This window comes from Galleria mellonella, unplaced genomic scaffold (genome assembly GCF_026898425.1).
Source record: "Galleria mellonella isolate WM207_F2 unplaced genomic scaffold, CSIRO_AGI_GalMel_v1 utg44, whole genome shotgun sequence".
NCBI classification, from domain to species: Eukaryota; Metazoa; Arthropoda; class Insecta; order Lepidoptera; family Pyralidae; genus Galleria; species Galleria mellonella.
This window is the reverse complement of record NW_026442100.1, coordinates 4,099,373-4,121,320: the sequence shown is the minus strand read 5'-3', so window position 1 is coordinate 4,121,320 and position 21,948 is coordinate 4,099,373. Positions and strand designations below refer to the sequence as shown.

General features: G+C 33.6%; 1 protein-coding gene across 1 annotated transcript in view; it reads right to left on the bottom strand.

Annotated features, from left to right (window-relative positions):
• The window catches only part of LOC113510262 (uncharacterized), a 136,963-nt gene that overhangs the window by 10,826 nt on the left and 104,189 nt on the right, over positions 1-21,948 (bottom strand). Inside the window, exons 5-7 of the mRNA XM_031907402.2 lie at positions 12,631-12,766; positions 10,884-11,017; positions 6,009-6,210 (exon numbers count right to left, since the gene is read on the bottom strand). Of these exons, the coding sequence (XP_031763262.2) occupies positions 6,009-6,210; positions 10,884-11,017; positions 12,631-12,766 (472 nt within the window). The remainder of the gene's footprint in view (positions 1-6,008; positions 6,211-10,883; positions 11,018-12,630; positions 12,767-21,948) is intronic.

Here is a 21,948-nt window from a genome sequence, read left to right as displayed (position 1 = left end):
TTACTAGCAATATACCCAACCAGGTCGACCTCCTCGTGGTTCCCCCTGGAAACTATCATGGTTAATTCCTGATGAATTCATCATGATGGGCTAACTGGCCTGTTTTCATTCTCATCTATCACCCTTCACTGGTGCTCCGCCAGCGTATCCTGTTAGCACAGGCGGGGTTACCATACCATTTTCACCTATCAAAAAAAAAAACTATGTCTCGGTCTCCCTCTCCCCCTCCTTCCTTCTATATTACCTTCAATTATAATGTTCATAAGTTCGTCGTGTCGTATCAAGTGTCCCAACATTTTTCCCCTTCTGTCCTCAATAGTTCTAATAATTTGTCTTTTTTCCTTAACCCTAAGCAGAACCTCCTCATTTCTAATTCGTACCATTTACCTGCTTTCATTTCGTTAAGTTCCCATAGTGTAATTAAAACATGTGTCAACAATGCAAAAGTTTAATATTAACTATATATACCTTTAAACTTTTATTTATGTAAATGTAATGATTTATTATAGTCTAAATAAAACACTCATACATATTACGTTCCGAAGTAATTTACGTGTGCGTATGAAACTCAATGTCCGCCGACGCCGCCGGCGCGCGCCACGCGTCGAAGATAAATTTATTATCTCGCAACAACGGTCCTCTGTTGCCTCAGAGGAAATTGTCTTCGCAAATGAGTCGGGAAGTAATAATTCATGCCCTCAACGCTCTCTTTGGCGCCCATAATCTTATTAGCCCGGTTCCCCTTCAATATATCGCATTTTACAAGGGTTAACGTACTAGGATGTTTTGTACCCGTTCTAATGTAGATTTCCGATTTTGTTACCGATTATACGTAGATTTACAGAAGGGTTTGTTAGTAATGGGAACTAATGGAATTATAGCTAGCAATATATCCTGTCAGGTCGACCTCCACGCGGTCCATTATCATAATCATATGAGCCTTTAACTGTCCAGTGTTGAACATAAGCCTCCCTCTTGAGGAGTTTTGCTAGTAGTTGTTACGCTTGTTAGGTAGATTAGCAACCGCAGTTAGGTTTTGGAGATGTTTTAAGAGGGATGCCGCTGCATATCCCTTGCCCTCCCTTAGTTGCCTCTTAAGACACCCACGGGAAAAGAAGGGGTGGCCTATTCTATGCCCTTCCCGTAGGTGTCATAAAAGGTGACTAAGGCTTCACGGTAATAACAAGAATGGGACAGAGGTGTCCAAGCAAAAGCCTTTTTTACAGGGGGAAGGGATTGTTAGCAGTGGAATTTGATAGCCCTATTGCTAGCATTATACCCTATCAGGTCGACCTCCACGCGGTTCCCCCTGGAAGCCATCGTGAACAATTCTTGTTGAATCCTCACCTATCTCTCATTCGTGCCCCGCCAGTGTATACCAGTATATAAGGCGGTATACCAGTATATTTAAAAAAAAAAACGCTTTTAATACAAAGTCTCCCTTTGGTAAGCTCATGTGAAAATATCTACTTAAAAACCATTTAAAATTTCAATTATTTTATCATCCCTGATTAAACTGTAATCAATGTAAAATGACAGCCAGTGTCAAATGGAACGAGGACAAACCCAGTTGGGTTACATTCAATCAGATTAGCTTCATTGTAATAAATTATACATTATGCGAACGAAGTTTTGGCTTAATTGAACGCCAGTAAGCGCTTAAAAAATGATACGGTCGGACGGGAAGACTTAACGGCTTTCAGTAAAAAGTCGATTTCACTTTTTCAGCATGCCCGTTTATGTATAAAAATTATTTATTTATTTATACTTTTTTTTTATTTTTTTTTTTATTTTATAAAGAGAAAAACTACTATTTCTAAATGCTTAAATCTAAGTTTGAACAAAAACATCTTACTCCTCACTACCAAGCTTAAGGCTGTATGAACATATCAATTAAAGGCGTATACAGCTCTCACAGATAAGCGTCAATGTATACTAACTAACAATTATACAATTAGAAAAGACCTAACTACCAATCCATATTATTAATAAGCCTAGTATACTGCACTAAAGAATTACCAAAGATGTCGATATCATGGTCAACGTTTACGGCTTTATTATACGATGATAACATTCTGTTGAGGGGAGAGTTGGATCCTAACTTAATACGACAAGCGTATGTTGAAAATGTGTTAACTATTTTAGCAGATCTAATATTGAAATTACGTGGTTTTATACATACACTATTAATATTGATATTAAGTTATAACAGAAATGTATTCAGACGGAGTTATAACATTAAAGACATTTCTTCAATTAATTAATGGAATAAAGTTACAAAACAATTAATAATAAAACAAATAATGGAATAGAACTGAATAAGTTTTTTTTATTTTTTATACAACTTAGAATGGCAAACAAGCTGACGGCCCACCTGATGGAAAGTGATAACCGTCGCCTATAGACATGAGCAGTACCATGGACATAACAGAGTATACTGTTTCGCCCATGATACCCCCCATGCGTTGCCATTCCTGAGGATTCAGGTGTTATTCCTCTGTACCCTGTAAATTCACGCCATATCCCACCCTTCAAATCGAAACACAGCCATGCAAACACAACTGCTTCAAGGTTGAAACATGAATGGAACAGAGGTACCCAAGGCTAATAAGGGAACATACTGGTCTAGGGCTGGGCAGCAGCGCCCCTTAAACCATCACTAAAGCCTAACTGTTGCCAACTCGCCTGCCAACCGTATCAAGATAGGGGGAGGTCTATTTTCAGCAGTGGACAGTTAACGGTTGATAATGATGGTGACGATACGTTTAATGATAGGGACTCAATTAGACAAGTCACCTGATAAAATAAGGCATCAACTACCTCTAAACATGAACAATACCTTAGACTATAATTATATTATGATATATTGTACATTATAATAATAAGTAAATATATAAATAAATATAAATTTATTTTTAATATTCATTAGTACATATATGTGTACATGGCGGACTTAATGCTAAAAGCATTCTCTCCCAGTCAACCATAGGGAAGTTGAGGGAAAGGGATTGTTAGTAATGGAGACTAAAAATCCCATTGCTAGCAATATACCCAACCAGGTCGACCTGCACGTGGTTCCCTCTGGAAACTATCATGATTAATTCCTGATGAATTCATCATGATAGGCTGACTGGCCTGTTTTCATTCTCATCGATCACCCTTCACTGGTGCTCCGCCAGCGTATCACGTTAGCGCAAGCGCAGTTACCAATCCATTTTTATCCAACAAAAAAAAAAACCATAGGGAACTGTCAATTAATAATTGTCAATGAATTAAGTATATTATATTATAATATATAATAATTTAACAAATCGATTTGAATTTAATTTAAAAGAAAGTAACTCCAAAGTTCTAGAATGGAATAGGGTTGTGCTCCATCAATTATCATGAAATTTGTACAAAACTTCGAAGTGAACAAAACACAAGCTTCATATTAAACTCACACATGAAAGAGATGTTTTCAAAATAGCATATCTTTGTTTTTAATTGTTAGAATTCGTTATTAGGGATTTAAATTATGATTTTTTTAAAATACAAGAATATAAGAAGGAAAATATATAATTCCATATTTAATAGAGCATTGACTAAAAATATTATTATTAATTATATAAATTAATAGCAATCCAGCATCCCGCGGCTTTGCCCACATTAATCAGTAAACACGTAAAGTAGCCTACGTCCTAAGTTAGGATATTACCTATTCATGTAACAAATTTCATTAAAATCTATTTAGTAGTTTTTCGTGAAGTATCATCCACCCATTTATTCATCCATTCACCTATCGTTACAAACGTTTACATTTATTTTATTAATAGGACTCTAAACTCAAATATTTTAAATAACAAACACCGAAAAAATATCTAATAAAAAGCAGCTATATAGTTACTATATTTTTTTAATTACTGATATTAAAATGTCATAATAAAAAATAAAAAAATTGTGGCAACCCTAAATAAGGACATCGGATTATCCGATCAAAAGCCGGATCAAAAGTATATGAGCATTTACGTATAATGACGTGGATTATGATAATTTTATGAACGAAATGACGTCGCGGACGAACTTTGCATTGCTTACAACCGGAATCAATTTCCATCCAAAACGAGACTGTGGCCGGTTATAAGATTGCAATATCCGGTTTTAAATTGACATTATTATACCCGGCTTATTGCACATTACCGGGAGTCTTTCGTCTATTTTATACTCAGCCATGATAAAAGGGACTTGATTACTTAATAAATTTATATAATAAATGTGAAAGACTGTTTGCTTATTCATTTACTCTGTATTGTTATTTATTAGATTACAGCCAAGAATGGCTAATATCTGTATCACTTCAATATCTGTATTTTTTTATACAACTTAGAATGGCAAACAAGCTGACGGCCCACCTGATGGAAAGTGGTAACCATCGCCTATAAACATGAGTAGTACCATGGACATCACAGAGTATACTGTTTCGCCCATGATACCCCATGTATTGCCATTCCTAAGAACTCAAGTGTTATTCCTCTGTACCCTGTAAATTCACCACTATATCCTACCTTTCAAAACAAAACACAGCCATGCAAACAAAACTGCTTCACGGTAAAAACACGAATGGGACAGAGGTATTCAAGCAAATGACTTTTGTACAAAGTCTCCCACCTCCTTCTCCTGGTTTATTTACTTACGCACACAATACCAACAAACAGTACCATACACATAACAGAGTATACTGTTTCGCCCATGATACCCCCCATGCGTTGCCACTCCTGAGGACTCAGGTGTTATTCCTCTGTACCCAGTAGATTCACGCCATATCCCACCCTTCAAACCGAAACACAGCCATGCAAACACAACTGCTTCACGGTTGAAACACGAATGGGACAGAGGTACCCAAGCAATCGACTTTTGTACAAAGTCTCCCTCTGATATATATGGTTATTGGATATTCCACTGGAAATTGAAAGTAGAAAAAGAGTCATCATTCATCTCGATATCGTTCGTATCAGTCGAATATCTATGTTCATTTCAACCGAGTGCCTCATTTCAATTTTATATATTTCATAACCGCTATTTAATATATCCGTTATTGGATCCGTAAATAGATACTGTAACTACAATATATATATATATATATATATATATATATATATATATATATATATTATTACCCAGCCCTAATTAACAACATAAATAATCACTGTGTTTTATATACACGTACTATATGGAATGAAGAATGCTACTTAGCAAGCCTGTCAGTAATCTTGATCACGTAGACGAAGTCGCGGGTATAAGCTAGTAAATTATGTAAAGAATCTAACTGTCTGATCAATGCATAGCCGTTGTGTCAAAAACATGAAAAATTGCACAGTAATTCTATATTCTGGGTACAATCTTAATCTTTAGCCATCTTATAATGAGCATATCTTATATTACTGTAAATTCAGTCTTATATAGATATTATTATACACAAAACATTTAATAGTTATATTTCAATTCACAATATTGGGGTTTAATGCTGGATGTTTGATTACAATTATTTTGTTTAATTCCACTATTATTAGTATGTGTGCGACTGCCAACACTCGAAGTTTGACCATCACTATTACTACTTAAGTTCCACAACCGTTTTAGTGTTGGTCAATCTTCTAGTGTTGGCAGTCACACATATACTAATGGTAGCGGAATTAAACAAAATAATACTAATCAAATATCCAGTGGTATGGACTTCTGCAAGATAACACTTAGTACAGTAAAATATTTATAAATTGGGGTTATAATATAATAATCTTATTATGATTATAAATATGAAATTTGTAACGATAGATGGATGTTTGTTATCCTACAATGCAAAATTTACTAAACGGATTTGAATGAAACTTGGTAAACAGATAGATTGTATTGTAACTTATCACATATGATACTTTATACACTGTTTTACGTGTGTGAAGTGGTGGGATAGCTAGTTAAAAATATTACTGCGTGTAGCATGTAGCTGTGATGCAATTGATTTTGATACATACCTCTCTCAATTTTAGGATCACTATTCGCTGAGTACAGCGCGACAGCAGAGTCTTCTTTATACAGTTCCCCCACTTTGACCTCACATCGGAGGATCGGCGCCCCCCTCTCGTAGTGGGCTGGCCACAGCTGGATCTGGACGTACAGTTCTGATCTGAAGAGACCTTCGGGCGCTGGATGCACTTGGTATAACCCTGGTGACACCTGTGTAACATATGAGAAATGCTACTAATAATTTTTATATCTACCTTCACTTATAAATCCCTAAAAAAATTACGAGATTTCAATCATCCAGACAAGCCCTCAAGGATGATCTTCCCATCAGCAGAGGATCATTAATCTGGATGGTCGAAATTTAGTTTTATTATTTTTTCGTTAGTCTAAGATCTCGCCGCTGATTTTTGCAAGTGATTTTTAAGAAACGTATTCATGAATGTTTATTGTTTTCTGTATAAATAAATAATAAAAAAAATACGACTTCGATTGTGACAAAATCAGTTATTTTGATTTAAAACTAAACTACAAAACTGATTTTGATAAAATTTCTTTGGAACTAATCGATAAGTATATCCTTTTGGATAAAGAAAGAATTTTCCAAATCAGTTTACTACAAACAAAATTATGAGGTAACAAACATAAAAAATAAACAATCTTTTTTAAAGTCAGTTGCAAAAAAAAACAGCATTAAGAACCTTATTCTTTTTTACAAACGGTTAATAATAATACAAGTACATATAGGTACCCAGTCTTAGAATTTACAAAGTTTATATTTTATTTAAAAGCCTTTACAGAACGTACGAATAAAATTTGCAATATTCGAACTGAAAATAAAAACGAATAAGCGTACCTAATACTCTTACAGAGAAACGCGAACTATAAAATTTAATAACCACGCGAAATCTGCAAGTTTTGTTGTTTAAGGTCATTTTATGTGTAGAAATGCATATAAATTTTTGAGAAGTATATAAAATCGACTAAGGTAAACTATGTATAAGTATACTTAGTGAACAACTGTTCACAAACAGTGAAGTTTCATAAACACTGATATATATTTATATATATACATATACGACTTTCACCTCATTGCGAGATAAATACAATAAAAATATTACATCTTTTTTAAAATGTCACTTCATTCGTCTAAACTAATTTTAATAAGCTAATAATCGCCGTGTAGTCCCGGCATAGAATGGGCCACCCCTTCTTTTCCCGTGGGTGTCGTAATAACGACTTAGGGAACTTATGTATTGGTAGAAAGATGGGCAGCAGCGTCCCTCTTAAAACATTATTAAAAGTCTAACTGCGGTTGCCAACCCGCCCGCCCTTTTGCCAGCGTAGCAATAGCTGGCAAAACTCCCCTTCTGGGGAAGGCTTATGTTCAGCAGTGGACAGTTAACGGCTAATATGATATTGATTATAAAAAAGAGATCTCTAGTTATTTGATTACAGCCTAGTGTGTTATTCCGAACAGCAATCAAATAATTTGTCTAAAGATGCCTCGTTTAGAGATGAAACACGTGTCGCAAAACATACGTAAACAAAATGGCAGTCGGAGATTGATGACTAATATAGAAGGTTGTGGAACTTCTGTTAGTAATAGTGGTGATCAATCTTCGAGTGTTGGCAGTCACACACATACTAACGGTAGCGGAATTAAACAAAATAATTCTAATCAAACAACCAGTGATATGGACTTCCGCAAGATAACACCTAGTTCTATAAAATATTTATAAAGAAATCTACTTTAATATCCGATTTTTATTCACAAACAAGTTGTACAGTTAACATTGACTTTAGATTTCAATATTTTATTAGACAAAGTCCGCAACCAAAGCGTACTATAAGTACAACTCAGAATAATCTGGCCACTTTAGTATTTCAATAGTAATAACTTTTAATACTGCGCATTCGGTAGACCTTCTGCTAATACTTGGATATTTTAGTAGGTATAAAGGATTTTGTTATTTCCCATACTAGGTAGGTAAAATACAAGTTATTCAAATACATAAAGCCTTAAAGTAATGAGAATTCCTGAATTAATAACATGAATACTGTTGTTCTGGTTTCTATTCTGAATTTATTTGAATAGAAATAGAATATTTATTTGTTAGAAAATTTCTTTGGTGTATAAAAAATATTTTAAACATAATTAGTTTACTGTGTAGCCCCAGCATAGAATGGGCTACCCCTTCCTTTCCCGTGGATGTCGTAAGAGGCGACTAAGAGAACTTAATTTCTAGGAATGAGCAGTAGCGTATCTCTTAAAACATCACCTAAAGCCTAAATACAGTTACCAACCCACTTGTCAAGCATGGCAACTACTGGCAAAACTCCCTTTATGGGAGAGGCTATGTTCAGCAATAGACTGTTAACGGCTGGTATGATGATGATAAAATTAATAGTGTAATATTTAGGGTTCACAATTGCAACATAATATTCAAGGAACTACTATTTAATTGAAAGATATTTCAATGAATTTACATTACATTAAGTTGCTATTGCAATATATTTTACAGGGCGACCTCTACGCGGTCCCACCTGGATATCACCGCGGCTAATTTGTGAGCAATTTATCACGATTTCCTAACTGACCCACTTTCATTCTCATATATCATGCCTCACGGGTGTCCCGCCAGCATATATCGATAGCGAAGACGAGGTTACCATACCATTATCATCCACTATACATGTAGATTTTGTACCACGAAAAAGAACACCAATTTCAGCTGTTTCAAAAGTAGTCATTTTGATTCTAAAATCAAATTACTGAACCGATTTTAATGAAATATCTATGCGATCAATCTGAAAGTATATCCGTTCAAATAAGAACTAAGTTCAAATTTATTTATAAATGACGGAGTTATGAGGTAACATAAAAAATATAATCAAATTAATCTCTTTACAAATATCGATATTACTAATGAAGCATTTTAATTTACAGGGTACAGAGGAATAACACCTAAGTCTTCAGGAATAGCAATGCATTGGGGGGGGATTATGTGCGAAACAGTTTACTCTATTATGCCCATGGTACTGCTCATGTTTATAGGCGACGGTTATCATTTTCCATAAGGTGGGCCGTTAGCTTGTTTATCATTCTGAGTAAGTAAAAAAACACAAATTTGTTATTTTAATCTATCTCGCTGTTTAAAAGCAAATTAATTAATTTAATTAGTTTTAATTTCTTAAATAGGGGCGATGTTTAAGAAATTAAAATAAATTAAATGTACAGACATCGTCTAGTCACAACATTATTATAATCGTATTAGTATGATTAGTAACAGTATCCATAATATTCTGTACCAAGACAAGCATATTGTATATTACATTGATACTACATTGTAAACTGCCTCCAGCAGGACCAGAATAGATATTGTGTTGTCAAACTGTCTGATGTCGAGATAAACGTTGTTTTGTCTGATATAATAATATTAGTCTGAAATAACAATTTATTGTGTTCAACTCCTATCACTGTTTGAATAGGATAAGAAATGTTTTATGTGTAAATTGTATTGTCAATATATATTATAAAATAAAATCCTCCGCCACGTTTGTCTGTTTATTCGCGATATACTCAAAAACTACTGCACTGATTTTCATGTTGTTCTCACCAATGGATAGAGCGGTTTTCCAGGAAGGTTTTAGTATATAATTTGTTACGCTTTTTGTACATTGGTTAAAATATAACAGCATTTGGTGGTGTCGAAAGAAAATAAGCCATATGGGAGCTTTTAACAAAAATGCTGCATGAACTCTTTGAAATATAACAAAAAAATGTTTGGTGGAATTGTGTATCTTATAGAGGTCTACAGAAAAGTCTGCAATGGCATATGTTTATTTCTAAAGATTAACATACTATATTCATTTTAATACTTCAAAAAATGGGCAATTATAAAGTAGTAATTGTAGACTAGATTAGAAACCGAATGAAAGGCGAGTTGTACGTCTCGCTTATTATTTTCAGAATGCTATTGATGCTTGTTCTAACTTTGTGTAGCATTGATGCAGTTCTTTCTTTCCTTATAGTATATTTCCTCATAGTAATCATTTACGCAAAATTGATCATACATGTAAGAGGCGTTACAAAAGCGAAAAAGTACAAGAAAACTGTCTGATTTAAAACTGATATTATGTATAGAAAAAACTACCTTTAAACTTGGCGTATATTTTTCCTTAACTATTTTCGAATTTGAAGAATATTATGGTTCAGATACAATAGCATGACGTGGCATGACACGATGAAAAGTGAAAACCGTCGCTCATAGGATACGAACAGAATCATGTATTAACTTTTAGACTTTCACGCTGTAAATTTTATGTTTTATATACTCCGTATCAATAACTCAATTAGTGTGATGTAGGATATTGAGTGGGTAGGATAAAATGTCAGCATCAGTTTACACGTGATCACGGATAGTGTAACCCAGCCATTACCTTTCCACTGCTGGACATAGGCCTTCCTTATAGAATGCCATAACGATCCCGTGTCACTTGAATCCACTGACTTCCTTTAATGCATCTTAGGTCGGCGCATCATTTAGTAAGGTTGTCAATCAAGGATTTTTTCTCCATCGGTTGCTGGTTTTATGAGCAATGTGACAATCCTATTGCCTCTTCACCTTGCTTGTTTTTCAGGCTATGTCGACCACTTTGATTTTTTTGTGAATATCCTCATTTCGGATTCTATCACGCAAAGGAGCTCCGAGCATAGCCCGTTCCATAGCTTGCTAAACAACTTAAAGATTATGTATAAAGCCAAAACGAAATAAAACCATGCAAGTTGCAAACAGCTGCGTCACGGCAGAAACACGACTGGGATTTAAATATCCACACACAAAAGTCGTCTATACACAGTTCCTGGTTTAGTTCATACTCACAAGCATATCGTTGATGAAGAACGAGAGGACGGACGGAGGTCGGCTCGGACCTGATGTGCAGTTCGCCTTCATCACATCCCCTGGTGTGTAGTAATGCTGACTTGTATGTATTGACGGCGAGGTAGGTGGCAGCACTGTTGAATAACAAAATAACATGCTATAAGCAAAGGTGTTGTTACTACTCTTGTTGTTGCATTCTGATGATAACAGTTTCTGCGTTTCTTTCGTTATTCTTACAAATATTATAAATGTTAAAGTGAATTTATTTATTTGTTACCATATAAATTTGTTTGTTTATTTATTTACAAGAAACATGATAAGTGTATCTTAACAATAGGTACAAGATGTTGCACACATTTACTACATATAAATTTTTAGTTTTGAATAAAATAATATGTACGTGTTAATTAATTAAGTATATTATAGTAAGAATTGGTATTATAAATTCGGTTTCACAAAAGAGAGCACTGATGCTTATAGCACAGGTGTAAAACCTAATTTAGGTATTGGGTCCTCACTTTTCAAGGTTGCCTGGAAGAGATTGCTGTTTAGCGATAAGGCTAGACACCGATACCTTTTTATCTTGTTTTTGTGTAATTAAGTTTATTACACAAAAGCAACAGCAATATAAAAATAATTAATTATACATTTTATTTGTGTATATTTTCTTAATCTTTATAAACTGTATTATTTGTAATAAACTCAACAAACTCAATTATATCATGTTAAAAAAATAAGTACTGAGTAAATTTTGATATAATTTCTATGAGACTAATCAGTAAGTATACGCTTTCAGATAAAAAATAATTTTCAGAATTGATTCAGAACTGACAGAGTTATGGGGTAATAAATATTTAAAAAAAAAACACAATACATTGACAGCTTCCTTCTATTTGAAGTCGGTTGAAAACAAATGAAACCACAGACAGGTTACAAATCACAATAAAATTACTGCGAGCCAATACAAATCTAATTTAGTATTGAAATACCGTTTTCACATGAGAATCTGTATAAAATACATATTTAATATGCCTTTGAGAATAAAAAATAAAAGGATAACAGTGAAGAGAGCTCTTCAAAGGTTCTTTTCACGAGTATTATATTTAGAAAAGATAAAAAGATATCCAGTTGTAGGCATTTTCGGGCGCGCCCGTTAAAACAGGCGTACTCGTCTCACTATTTTGAGATAAGAGCGACACTTAACCCACTTATTTTGGCTTGTGTGAGTGTACCGAGCGCCAATTGTGATATGTGGGTGAATGTAATAATTTGTGAATCAACCATTACACACAATGGGTTTTCCTAAACAAAACACTCTTATATGATTTTAAATTTAGAATTTAAACCGTAGTAGGTATTTATGTAATTTATTAGCTTTTACTTGTAAATTCGTACGCATGGTCTGGATAAAAAGTAGCCTATAATATTCTCCATCTTACATAGTGTACACCAAATTTCATAGCAATTGGCTAAGTTGTTAAGGCGCTAACAAGTAATAAAGACACAAACAAACAAACTCACTTTCACATTAATGTTATTAGTAAGGATTATAGACTTTAGTTGTAAAATATTGAGTTTTAAATCAATAAATCCTAGAAAATGTAATAAAATACGATTAACAATATCTCATTGTTTATTGCATAAAATTAACGGCTGATATGATTGAAAACATTTTTATGGTAGGGATATAGTTTTTTGTTAGTGTGAGCAACTAAAATAATAATTGATAGTACACAAAGATACTTACCGACTACCTCCATGTTATTAGACACAATGGACGTGGCGAACGAGGGCGCGTCCGCGGTGACCTCGCAGCTGAAGTTTCCAGAAAGTCCGAAGCTTACCCGCGTCAGCACTACTTGACTTTGGTTCGATCTCGCCAACTGTCAACAAACATACTTATTATTACTTTGTTATTGATCACGTTGCTTTGCATAAATGAATGCCTAGTTTCGATTCCCGGTCGGACCAATTTGGAAAACGAACTTTTCTTAATTGATTCAGATCTGGGTATTCTAAGTAGCCATTTTACCCATAGATTATCGTCGTATCTTTCCTCATAACACATAGCTAACATCGTATTCTTCCTCATAATCCTAGCTTTACGACCTAGTGAATGTGTGGCACTTGTTTATACTGTTTATTTAACATAAATTAGTCCGCCATTGTACTTATTGTTTTTTTAAGAACCTGTATACTATAAGAGTTTATAATAAAGTGTGCCGTGTAGGTCCCGGCATAGAATAGACCATTCCTTTTCTAAGGGCTTTCCTTCTTGACTAAGGGAGCTTATGGTCGAGGGATGAGCAGCAGCGTCCCTCCTAAAACATCACCAAAAATTTAAACTGCGGTTGCCAATCCACCTACTAAGCATGGCAATTACTGGAAAAACCCTCCTTAGGGGTGAAACTATGTTCAGCAGTGCATAGGATAACGGCTGATACAATAAAAAAAAATATTACAAACAAACAAAACAAACTAGTTTTGCCAGCGACACCTTACAGGTAAATTGTGAAAGTGGGAAAATCATTTAAATAAACCACTTCTCTAAGTCATATGAAGGTAAAGTATGCATCAATTTTTAAATCCGACCTTTCTTTTAATAAATCTGTACATTAAAAAAACAGTTGTACCTATTAATAAATATTCAAACGTGAAAATGTACTCCGCTCGCCCGAAAATAAACACGGGTAAAAGAGATACAAAATGGCCCATCAGGTTATTATCGCGGGCTGAAATAAGAAGCGTGTGATAAAGGGTTGAATTTATGAACATCTGCCGCCAGCTTGACGGGGAAAGATAACCTTGTTCTAAAGAAAAAGTGCGGTAACGTTCCCCACTCTAGTGCCGGCTGAAAATAACAGAAAAGGTATAAAAATTTGATATGTGATCTGACTTTCTCAGTGAGCACGTTCAAAGTGTAGAGAGGTAAATAAAAAAATGTTTTGTTTATTTGATTAGAATTATTTTGTTTAATTCCGCTAACATTAGTATGTGTACAACTGCCAACGTTTAATTGACGACGACATTTAATTTATTTATCGAATGTTCGCAGTCACACTCTATAAATAAATTACATACACACAAATTAATGGTAGCGAAATTAAACAAAATAATTCTAATTATCTAACCAATTATATGGATATATAAAATATTTAAATTATACACTTTTGTTCATATTATTATATACCGTATAGAAATTTTTCTAAACTATATTTTTAGGTCTAAATTCAATTTTTTTAAGAAGGAATAAAAATTATATTATAATATCTCTAACCTTAATTAATTTGTAAATTGATATATCTAAATTTGTAAATTATTTGTACATGCAGAGTGTTAAAATAAACTCTAACATTTTGATTAAGTAGATGTAGTAGGTAATGAAATTCAATTCAATTCAATTTATACGCATGAATACTACATAGTGTTGAATAAAAGTGAAGTAATATGAAAGAAAATAGTTCATATGAAATATAAATTGACAATAAATAAATAATTTATTTACTCGAAATGTGGTTTCTACAAATGGTCTTAAATGATAGCAGAACTACACATTTCGCTTTATCTAAAGGCAAGCAAATTTTGTCTTAGCACATGTTAGTAGTTTTTAGTGGCTCTTTTAAATTTTTAAAGCAAATGTACCATATATAATAATTATAATAATAATTCACTATTCGATAAATTAAAACAGAAGCATAAAAAATATAGTACTTGACTTAAATATTTGTAGACACTAGATAGCAGTTCTTTATTAAATGCAATCAAATAAGTAACAGGCCTGTGTTACACGTGATTACCTCGTAGGTGTTATATAAAGCATTATGTACCTATCGCCCGAAGGAAAGTACAGTTCTCAACTCAACGCCCTTTCTTTTCGGGTCCCGGCATTAATCGTCACATCATTCTTTAGTAATCGGCCATTTTCTTTCCGCAGTGAACAACATACAATTTTTAGAGGGAAAAACCTTGCACGTTTCTGTGCTTTTTATGTTCTTTGCTGACTTCAAACGGAAAAACATCGGGACTTATAAATTACATTTAAAAGCGACCTAATCATAAACCAAAACACACACACACACATGTATGCACGCACGCACGCAAGCACGCACGTACGCACGCACGCACATACACACACACACATACACACACGAGGAGAGAGTGAGAGAGAGATACACTGGCACGCACACAAATTCGCACACACACACGTTCGATCTCACACATGTACGACAACATTAATCGTAACAAAATTAATATGGAACCAACACGGGAGTGAATTTTATAATTACTTTTACTGCTTCCCATCAAGTGGCCTAACAACTGCTTGTTTACATACATCGTATCATAAAAAGATTATATAAATGAATTTTGAAAATCGATTTAGAATAAATTGTCGATAAATCGTTTAACGCAACTAATAATTTTTTTTTTCTATCGTAAGTTATTTAAAATGTACTACTTTTTATAAGACAATAAATTTCGTCTAATCATTGGACTATTCACAGCTCCAAGTATCGTGTTGCCATTACTTATTCAAATGGGTTCTCTCACAAAATAAGGATGCATTGTACATTTGTAATGTAAATTGCGTACTGTATCCTTTCAGCACAAAGTAGACGATTTTATAGTGTTGCTATATTATTTAAGACACCACGGCTGTAGCAGCGTAGTATTTTATTACAGACTCTTAGAAAATATTGAATAAATCAAATACATGTTTTAACTAAATACAGATTTAACACAGATTAATAAATATTTTTTTTAATACGTTTGTTAGGCTAATGTCGGAGACCATGCTGCCTAGTTTTCAGTGTGATAATTTGTCTGGAATTTAATAAATATACATATTGTGCTAAAATTCTATCCTATTAGATCATAGATTAAAAATAGTGTGCATTGGTAGTGTAACAGGGAAATAAATATAATAACATACATGTTAGAGTGAGATACACAGTAGGTTATTCACCTACACAATATAAGCTCGAAGCAGATTTGGTGGGAATATAAATAAAACAAGTTTCAATTATTTTCACGTTTTAAGGAGATTTGGTTTCGATTGAATGTAATTGCTTTAAATTTATTTTAACCTTTAGATATTATAATTTAGGTAAAAAAGACTATGTAGTCTTTAGTACTGCATTTTTTCTTCTCTGTACCTCATTCAATGTAAAATTATAGAAGAATCTAAAATATTTTATATATGAATTGGTAGAAACAAAGCAAATAAATATTCACGAATATTAGAATTAAAACAAAAACGTGATTGGTTGCTTTTATTGTTTAACAATTATTTTTTCAATTTAAAATAAATTATATACCAGAGGGAGACTTTGTACAAAAGTCGTTTGCTTGGATACCTCTGTCTCGTTCGTGTTTCAACCGTAAAGCAGTTGTGTTTGTATGGCTTTGTTTCGGTTTGAAGGGTGGGATATAGCGTGAATTTACAGGATACAGAGGTATAACACCTAAGTCCTCAGGAATGGCCACGCATGGGGTTATCATCGGCGAAACAGTATACTCTGTTATGCCCATGGTACTGCTCATGTCTATAGGCGACGGTTACCACTTTCCATCAGGTGGGCCGTCAGCTTGTTTGCCATTCTAAGTTGCATAAAAAAAGACATTACCACACGAAAGTTGATCAGTAATTATTGCGTGAAAGAGCAACAAACATCCATATTATTATTTATCCTTAGTATTTTTCGCTTTTATAGTATTAATACAATTTATGTGAAATATCTCGAATTGAATGAAATCTTAGGTTAGGCTATATCTTATTTAGAATCTAGACGTCGCTAATTAAATATATTAAGGATTTTAGGATGGCTGATTCTTAACAATCTTAATTAAATTTCTCATAGTATAATAATATGAAAATGTATTCGTGCATAATAACTTTATAGATTACATTACTAGTCCGTATAATAAACTTAATTAGGATCGTTCATTTATTTATTTATTAAACTGTAATACACCAAGAAAGTGTAAATGGCGGCTGACACTTTGGTCTCTGGCCGTCCACGGGGTTGGTTCTAAAGGTTGAAATTTTCGGAACAAAAATACTCGTAAATATACCGTTATTTCATGTTTTCCATTGTGCGGTAATAAGCGACGCCAAGGAAAAAATAATGAGGAAAGAACAAATTAATGACCGTTTTCAAAACTCAAATGTACCAGATAAAAGAATTTATAAATTTGAATTTGGAATTCCTAACCAAAGAATTCCAAATTCAAAAGGAGATATTTCAGATCAAAGTGGTCAGTACGACAAAACGCTAATATCATATGTAAGAACCTAATATATATTTGTAATACAAAATATTCAATTTAATGAAAAAACACAAGCCGCGTTTCATAAAAGACTGATACAGAATAATATTTAAAAATAATACATGTTCTAAAACAACCTCAGTGTCTACAGCCAGTATTAAAACTCCAACACTATCTGATGCCGTTGACGACGTATGTTAAAATATACTCGTATGCTGTCCGCTACGATCTTATACTTTAAAATCGTCGTGATACGACACAAATTTATTCGCTTCAATGCCTCTAAATAATATCCTCGAAGTAATATTATACTATTAACGTTATCATATTGTTCTATTATATGCTGGATTTACCAATATTTGGATTTGATCATTGAACCTACTAGACCATACTGTTTTGCTTCATCTATTCCCTGATTGCTTCTTATTAAACATCTCATGTGATATTCTGAGTGTACCCTGTAAATGCACTGCCATATCTTCACTCTTCAAACTGAAACACTATGCAAACACAACTGCTTCACGGGTAAAACGTCTATAGACATGAGCAGTAGGTACTACGGGTATAACAGAGTATACTGCTTCGCTCATGATACCCCCATGCGATTCCAGTTCTGAGGACTGAGGTGTTTTTGAATAAGTAATAATTGTATGGTAACCCCGTCTGCGTTGTTGGTATACACTGGCGGGGCACCAGTGATAGATGACTCATGAGGACAAAAGCATGACAGTTACCCATCCTGACGAATTCAACTAGAATTAGCCACAGTGGTTTCTAGGGAGAACCACGTGGAGGTCAACCTGACAGGGTATAATAACAATGAGGACTAACCTCCCTTTACTGACAATCCCAATCCCAATTCACCAGAGGGAGACTTTGTACAAAAGTCGATTGCTTGGGTACCTCTGTCTCATTCGTGTTTCTACCGTGAAGCAGTTGTGTTTGCATGACTGTGTTTCGATTTGAAGGGGGGGATATGGCGTGAATTTACAGGATACAGAGGAATAACATCTGAGTCCTCAGGATTGGCAACGTATAAGGGGTATCATGGGCGAAACAGTATACTCTGTTATGTCCATAGTACTGCTCATGTTTATAGGCAACGGTTACCACTTTCCATCAGGTGGGTCATTAGCTTGCTTGCTATTCTAAGTTTTATAAAAAAAAATCCCTCGCCCGAACTCACTAGCTTTGTACATATATTATACAGACTTACAGAAAGTCTGTATCTATAATGGCATTTAGGATGAATAGCGTATTTTGTAAATCTCTAAGTGTCAACGGACGGTCCCCAGGTGAGAGAACTTTTTTTAGACACCAAAAGCGGATTACTTGAAATTCGCATTATTCAATTTGTAGCCAACAAAAGACAAAACCTGTATAATCCGCTGTGTCTGTACGGCCATCAATTACCTATTTTGCGTCTGTGGAATTAGTGAAATATTTTTTTTTTATTCAGTCGTCAATAGAGGTATTTATTTTATTTGCAAGTTCTTTTGTGTTTTTAGTCCTCAAATTATATTGAGTGACTTTTTTTGTAATATCCACAGATAATCTAATGAAGTAGCTATTATTACAAATACCAAATATTTTTAATTATAGTCATGTTTTTGAAATTACATTTATTTATATGGTGAATAAAAATTTATTACTCTTTTGAAGGTAACTGCTAAATTTTCAAATTATTGTTGGGATCATATAATTATTTAAGATTTTGTTTCATACTTGGAACATTGCCTTCAATCCTAGTAGAACTAGTTATTTTGGATTAAAAACTAAACTACTAAACCGATATTGATGAAAAATTTCTGTGGGACCAATCTGAAAGTATATATTTTCAGATAAAAAAAAAACTTTTCAAATCTGTTTGTAAATGACAAAGTTTTGAGGTAATGAACATAAAAAAATTGAATGAAATTAAATTATTAAATGGACGATAAGAAAATGGTAACCCCGCTATAAACTAGCTGTGCACTAGTGAGGGTTGTTAGGTGAGAATGAAAAGGCAGGTCAGTTAGCACGTAAAGTCATTGTCCAAAAAGCCATTTTAGTGACCTTTATATAAAATTTATGTAAATCATCTTTTTGTTTACAACACAGGGGGCAAACGAGCATGCGGCTCACCTGATGGTAAGTGACTACCGCCGCTCATAATCACCCACAACACCAACGGCATTGCAGGTGTGCTGCCGGCCTTTTAAAAAGGAATATGCTCTTTTCTTGAAGGCTACGATATCATATTGATTCGAAAATACTGCTGCTGGAATTTGAATCCAAAGAGCATTTTTTCCTAACCCTTCCTTCAGGAGATTTCAGATAGGGTCTTCAAGACGAACTGCTTTGCTCCGGAATCATGACTACCTCAGGGTCTTTGCCATTAATGCCTTTGGATGGCTGGTATCATAGGCCTCCCTTATAACGGGAGATTTTACCAATAACCATGCTTGGAAGGCGTATTGACAATCGTAGACTTTTGGTGAGGCGTTTTAAGAGGGACGCTGCTGCCCATCCCTCGACTATTAAGTAATGTATAAAACCACAATCAATTATTATTAAATCACCGAATGAATAATTTCAGATCTAATGTTCGTTGTCACCTCTAAATTACTATTTGCTTGGACCAAATCTGAAGGAGCGAACACAATACGAGAAATTTAATTAATCCAAAAGGGAGACAGGTAAATATTGTTTATAATAATTCGAATGATTAATCGAATAGAGGAATCCGTTACCCGTCGCAGATTGTTTCAATTTCACAAAGATGAAGCTCGTTAATTTAATTTAGTATGTATTAATTGTTTTCCACGACTTTGCCCATGTGAATCTATGTTCCGAATTTGAAAATTTAAAAAAGTCTATGAATAGTTATCGCCGTTTAGGTATCAGTACTTTAATTTTAAAATAAGAATATTGAAATAGTTATAAATCACGATTTACGAATCGCGTATTTTTTCTCACTTCAGTAATCAATATTAAATTTTTCATGTTCTTTTTTGGTGGAGTAAAATCTTAGAGTAAAATATTAAATGCAGATTTAAATCTTGATAATTTGCTTTCAATTGTGTATGGGTTGAAAAATAAAAAAAAAATATCAGCGTTCCATAATAATTCGATGATAAAAGTTCATAAAAATTTTAAAAGTAGAAAAAAGATTCCGTACGCAGTATCAATAAAATAAAAGAAAAAAAAACAATATAATTCTTTTAAAAGCACTAGAACAAGTATGTAACAAATACCGGGAAACTGAATTCCTTGATTCACAAAACTTCCTACATCACTTCTCGTCTCGAAGTCATACGAGAAAATTTCTGCTCGTTACCCCACTTTGTAATATTTTGTATTATACCACTCTGCGTTGTTTAAAAGCGCGGGTAGGCTATTATTAGATTCCACCATGTTAATGTGTGAGATTTGAGCAAAGAATGCATACAATTCACCAGCACTGGCAACAAACACTTTTTGTTATTACCTAGTGGTTATCTAGTATCTAGGTTAACTACCAGAGAGACTTTGTACAAAAGTCGATTGCTTGGGTACCTCTGTCCCATTCGTGTTTCAACCGTGTAGCAGTTGTCTCCCTTTGATAAAAAGAGGAAACTACCTGATACAAAGTCTCCCTCTGGTAAAAAGAGAAGAGGAACTACCTACTATTGTCGTAAATAAATCATGTGGATGGTAAACGATTATCGTAGCTTATTTCTTTAATAATTGCATGTCTCTATTTAAAGCATATTTATATATTTACTAGCGATCTAGCTTTAATAAGCAAATTTTTGACACCTTTAATCTTTTTTTTTTTAAATAACATATATCGTCACTTTATATAGGTGAGAGAATTTTCAAAATCAATTGAGTAGTTTTTGAGTTTATTCATTACGAACAAACAAAAAAAAAATCATCTCTTTTTAATATTAATGTACATTTAACGTATATAAAATGCTTGATAATTGATCAGATACATTGATTAAATTTATAAATTCCGTTAGAGGTCGGCGTAGAATTTCATTATGTTTGACAACGAGTTTTTTGTTACGAACTGTCCTGAACACAATAATATGGCTGAACCCTGAACAAAAACTCTCAAATATGTTTGCCCAAATGGATAGATAACATCCGACGTTCTCTTGCACGGGAGGAGAATGGAATAATTTGGTAAAGGGTAATATCGCGAAATTCTTTGAATTACTCGAGTCAAGCCAAAATTCATATATTCTCTCATAGCATACAAAAATGTATATCAAACAGGAAATTAAAATCTGAGTTATGTTCGAATATATTTAAATAAAAAATTCACTCGCATAAAAATAAATCACTTTTACATAATTATTATTACTTGAAAATAATTTTATGTTTCTAAATAAGCGTAGGTAGACGTAGTTTTTTTTTTAATTTAATTTCGAAAATTAAATTTTAAAGTTGTCTATTACAGACAGATTTGTTCGCCCTACTCTCTTTAATATAGTTTTTTTCTTTCTAACAATTTATACATAATATATATGTAACGCCAAAAATAATCAATTGAGGATCATTTATTATTATAAAATCGCCGTGTGGTCCCGGCATAGAATGGGTTGTACATTTTTTTTCCAAGTGTTATAAAAAGCGACTGAGGCAAATTAAGGGTTGAGCAGCGTCCCTATTTAAATATTACCAAAGCCTAACTGCGGTTGCTTCCCCGTCTGCCAAATGTGACAATTATTGGCAAAACTCCCCAATGGAAGGAGGTCTTTGTTCAGCAATGAGCAATAAACGGTTAATATGATGATGTCGATGATAAAAAACAATTTATTATTATAGA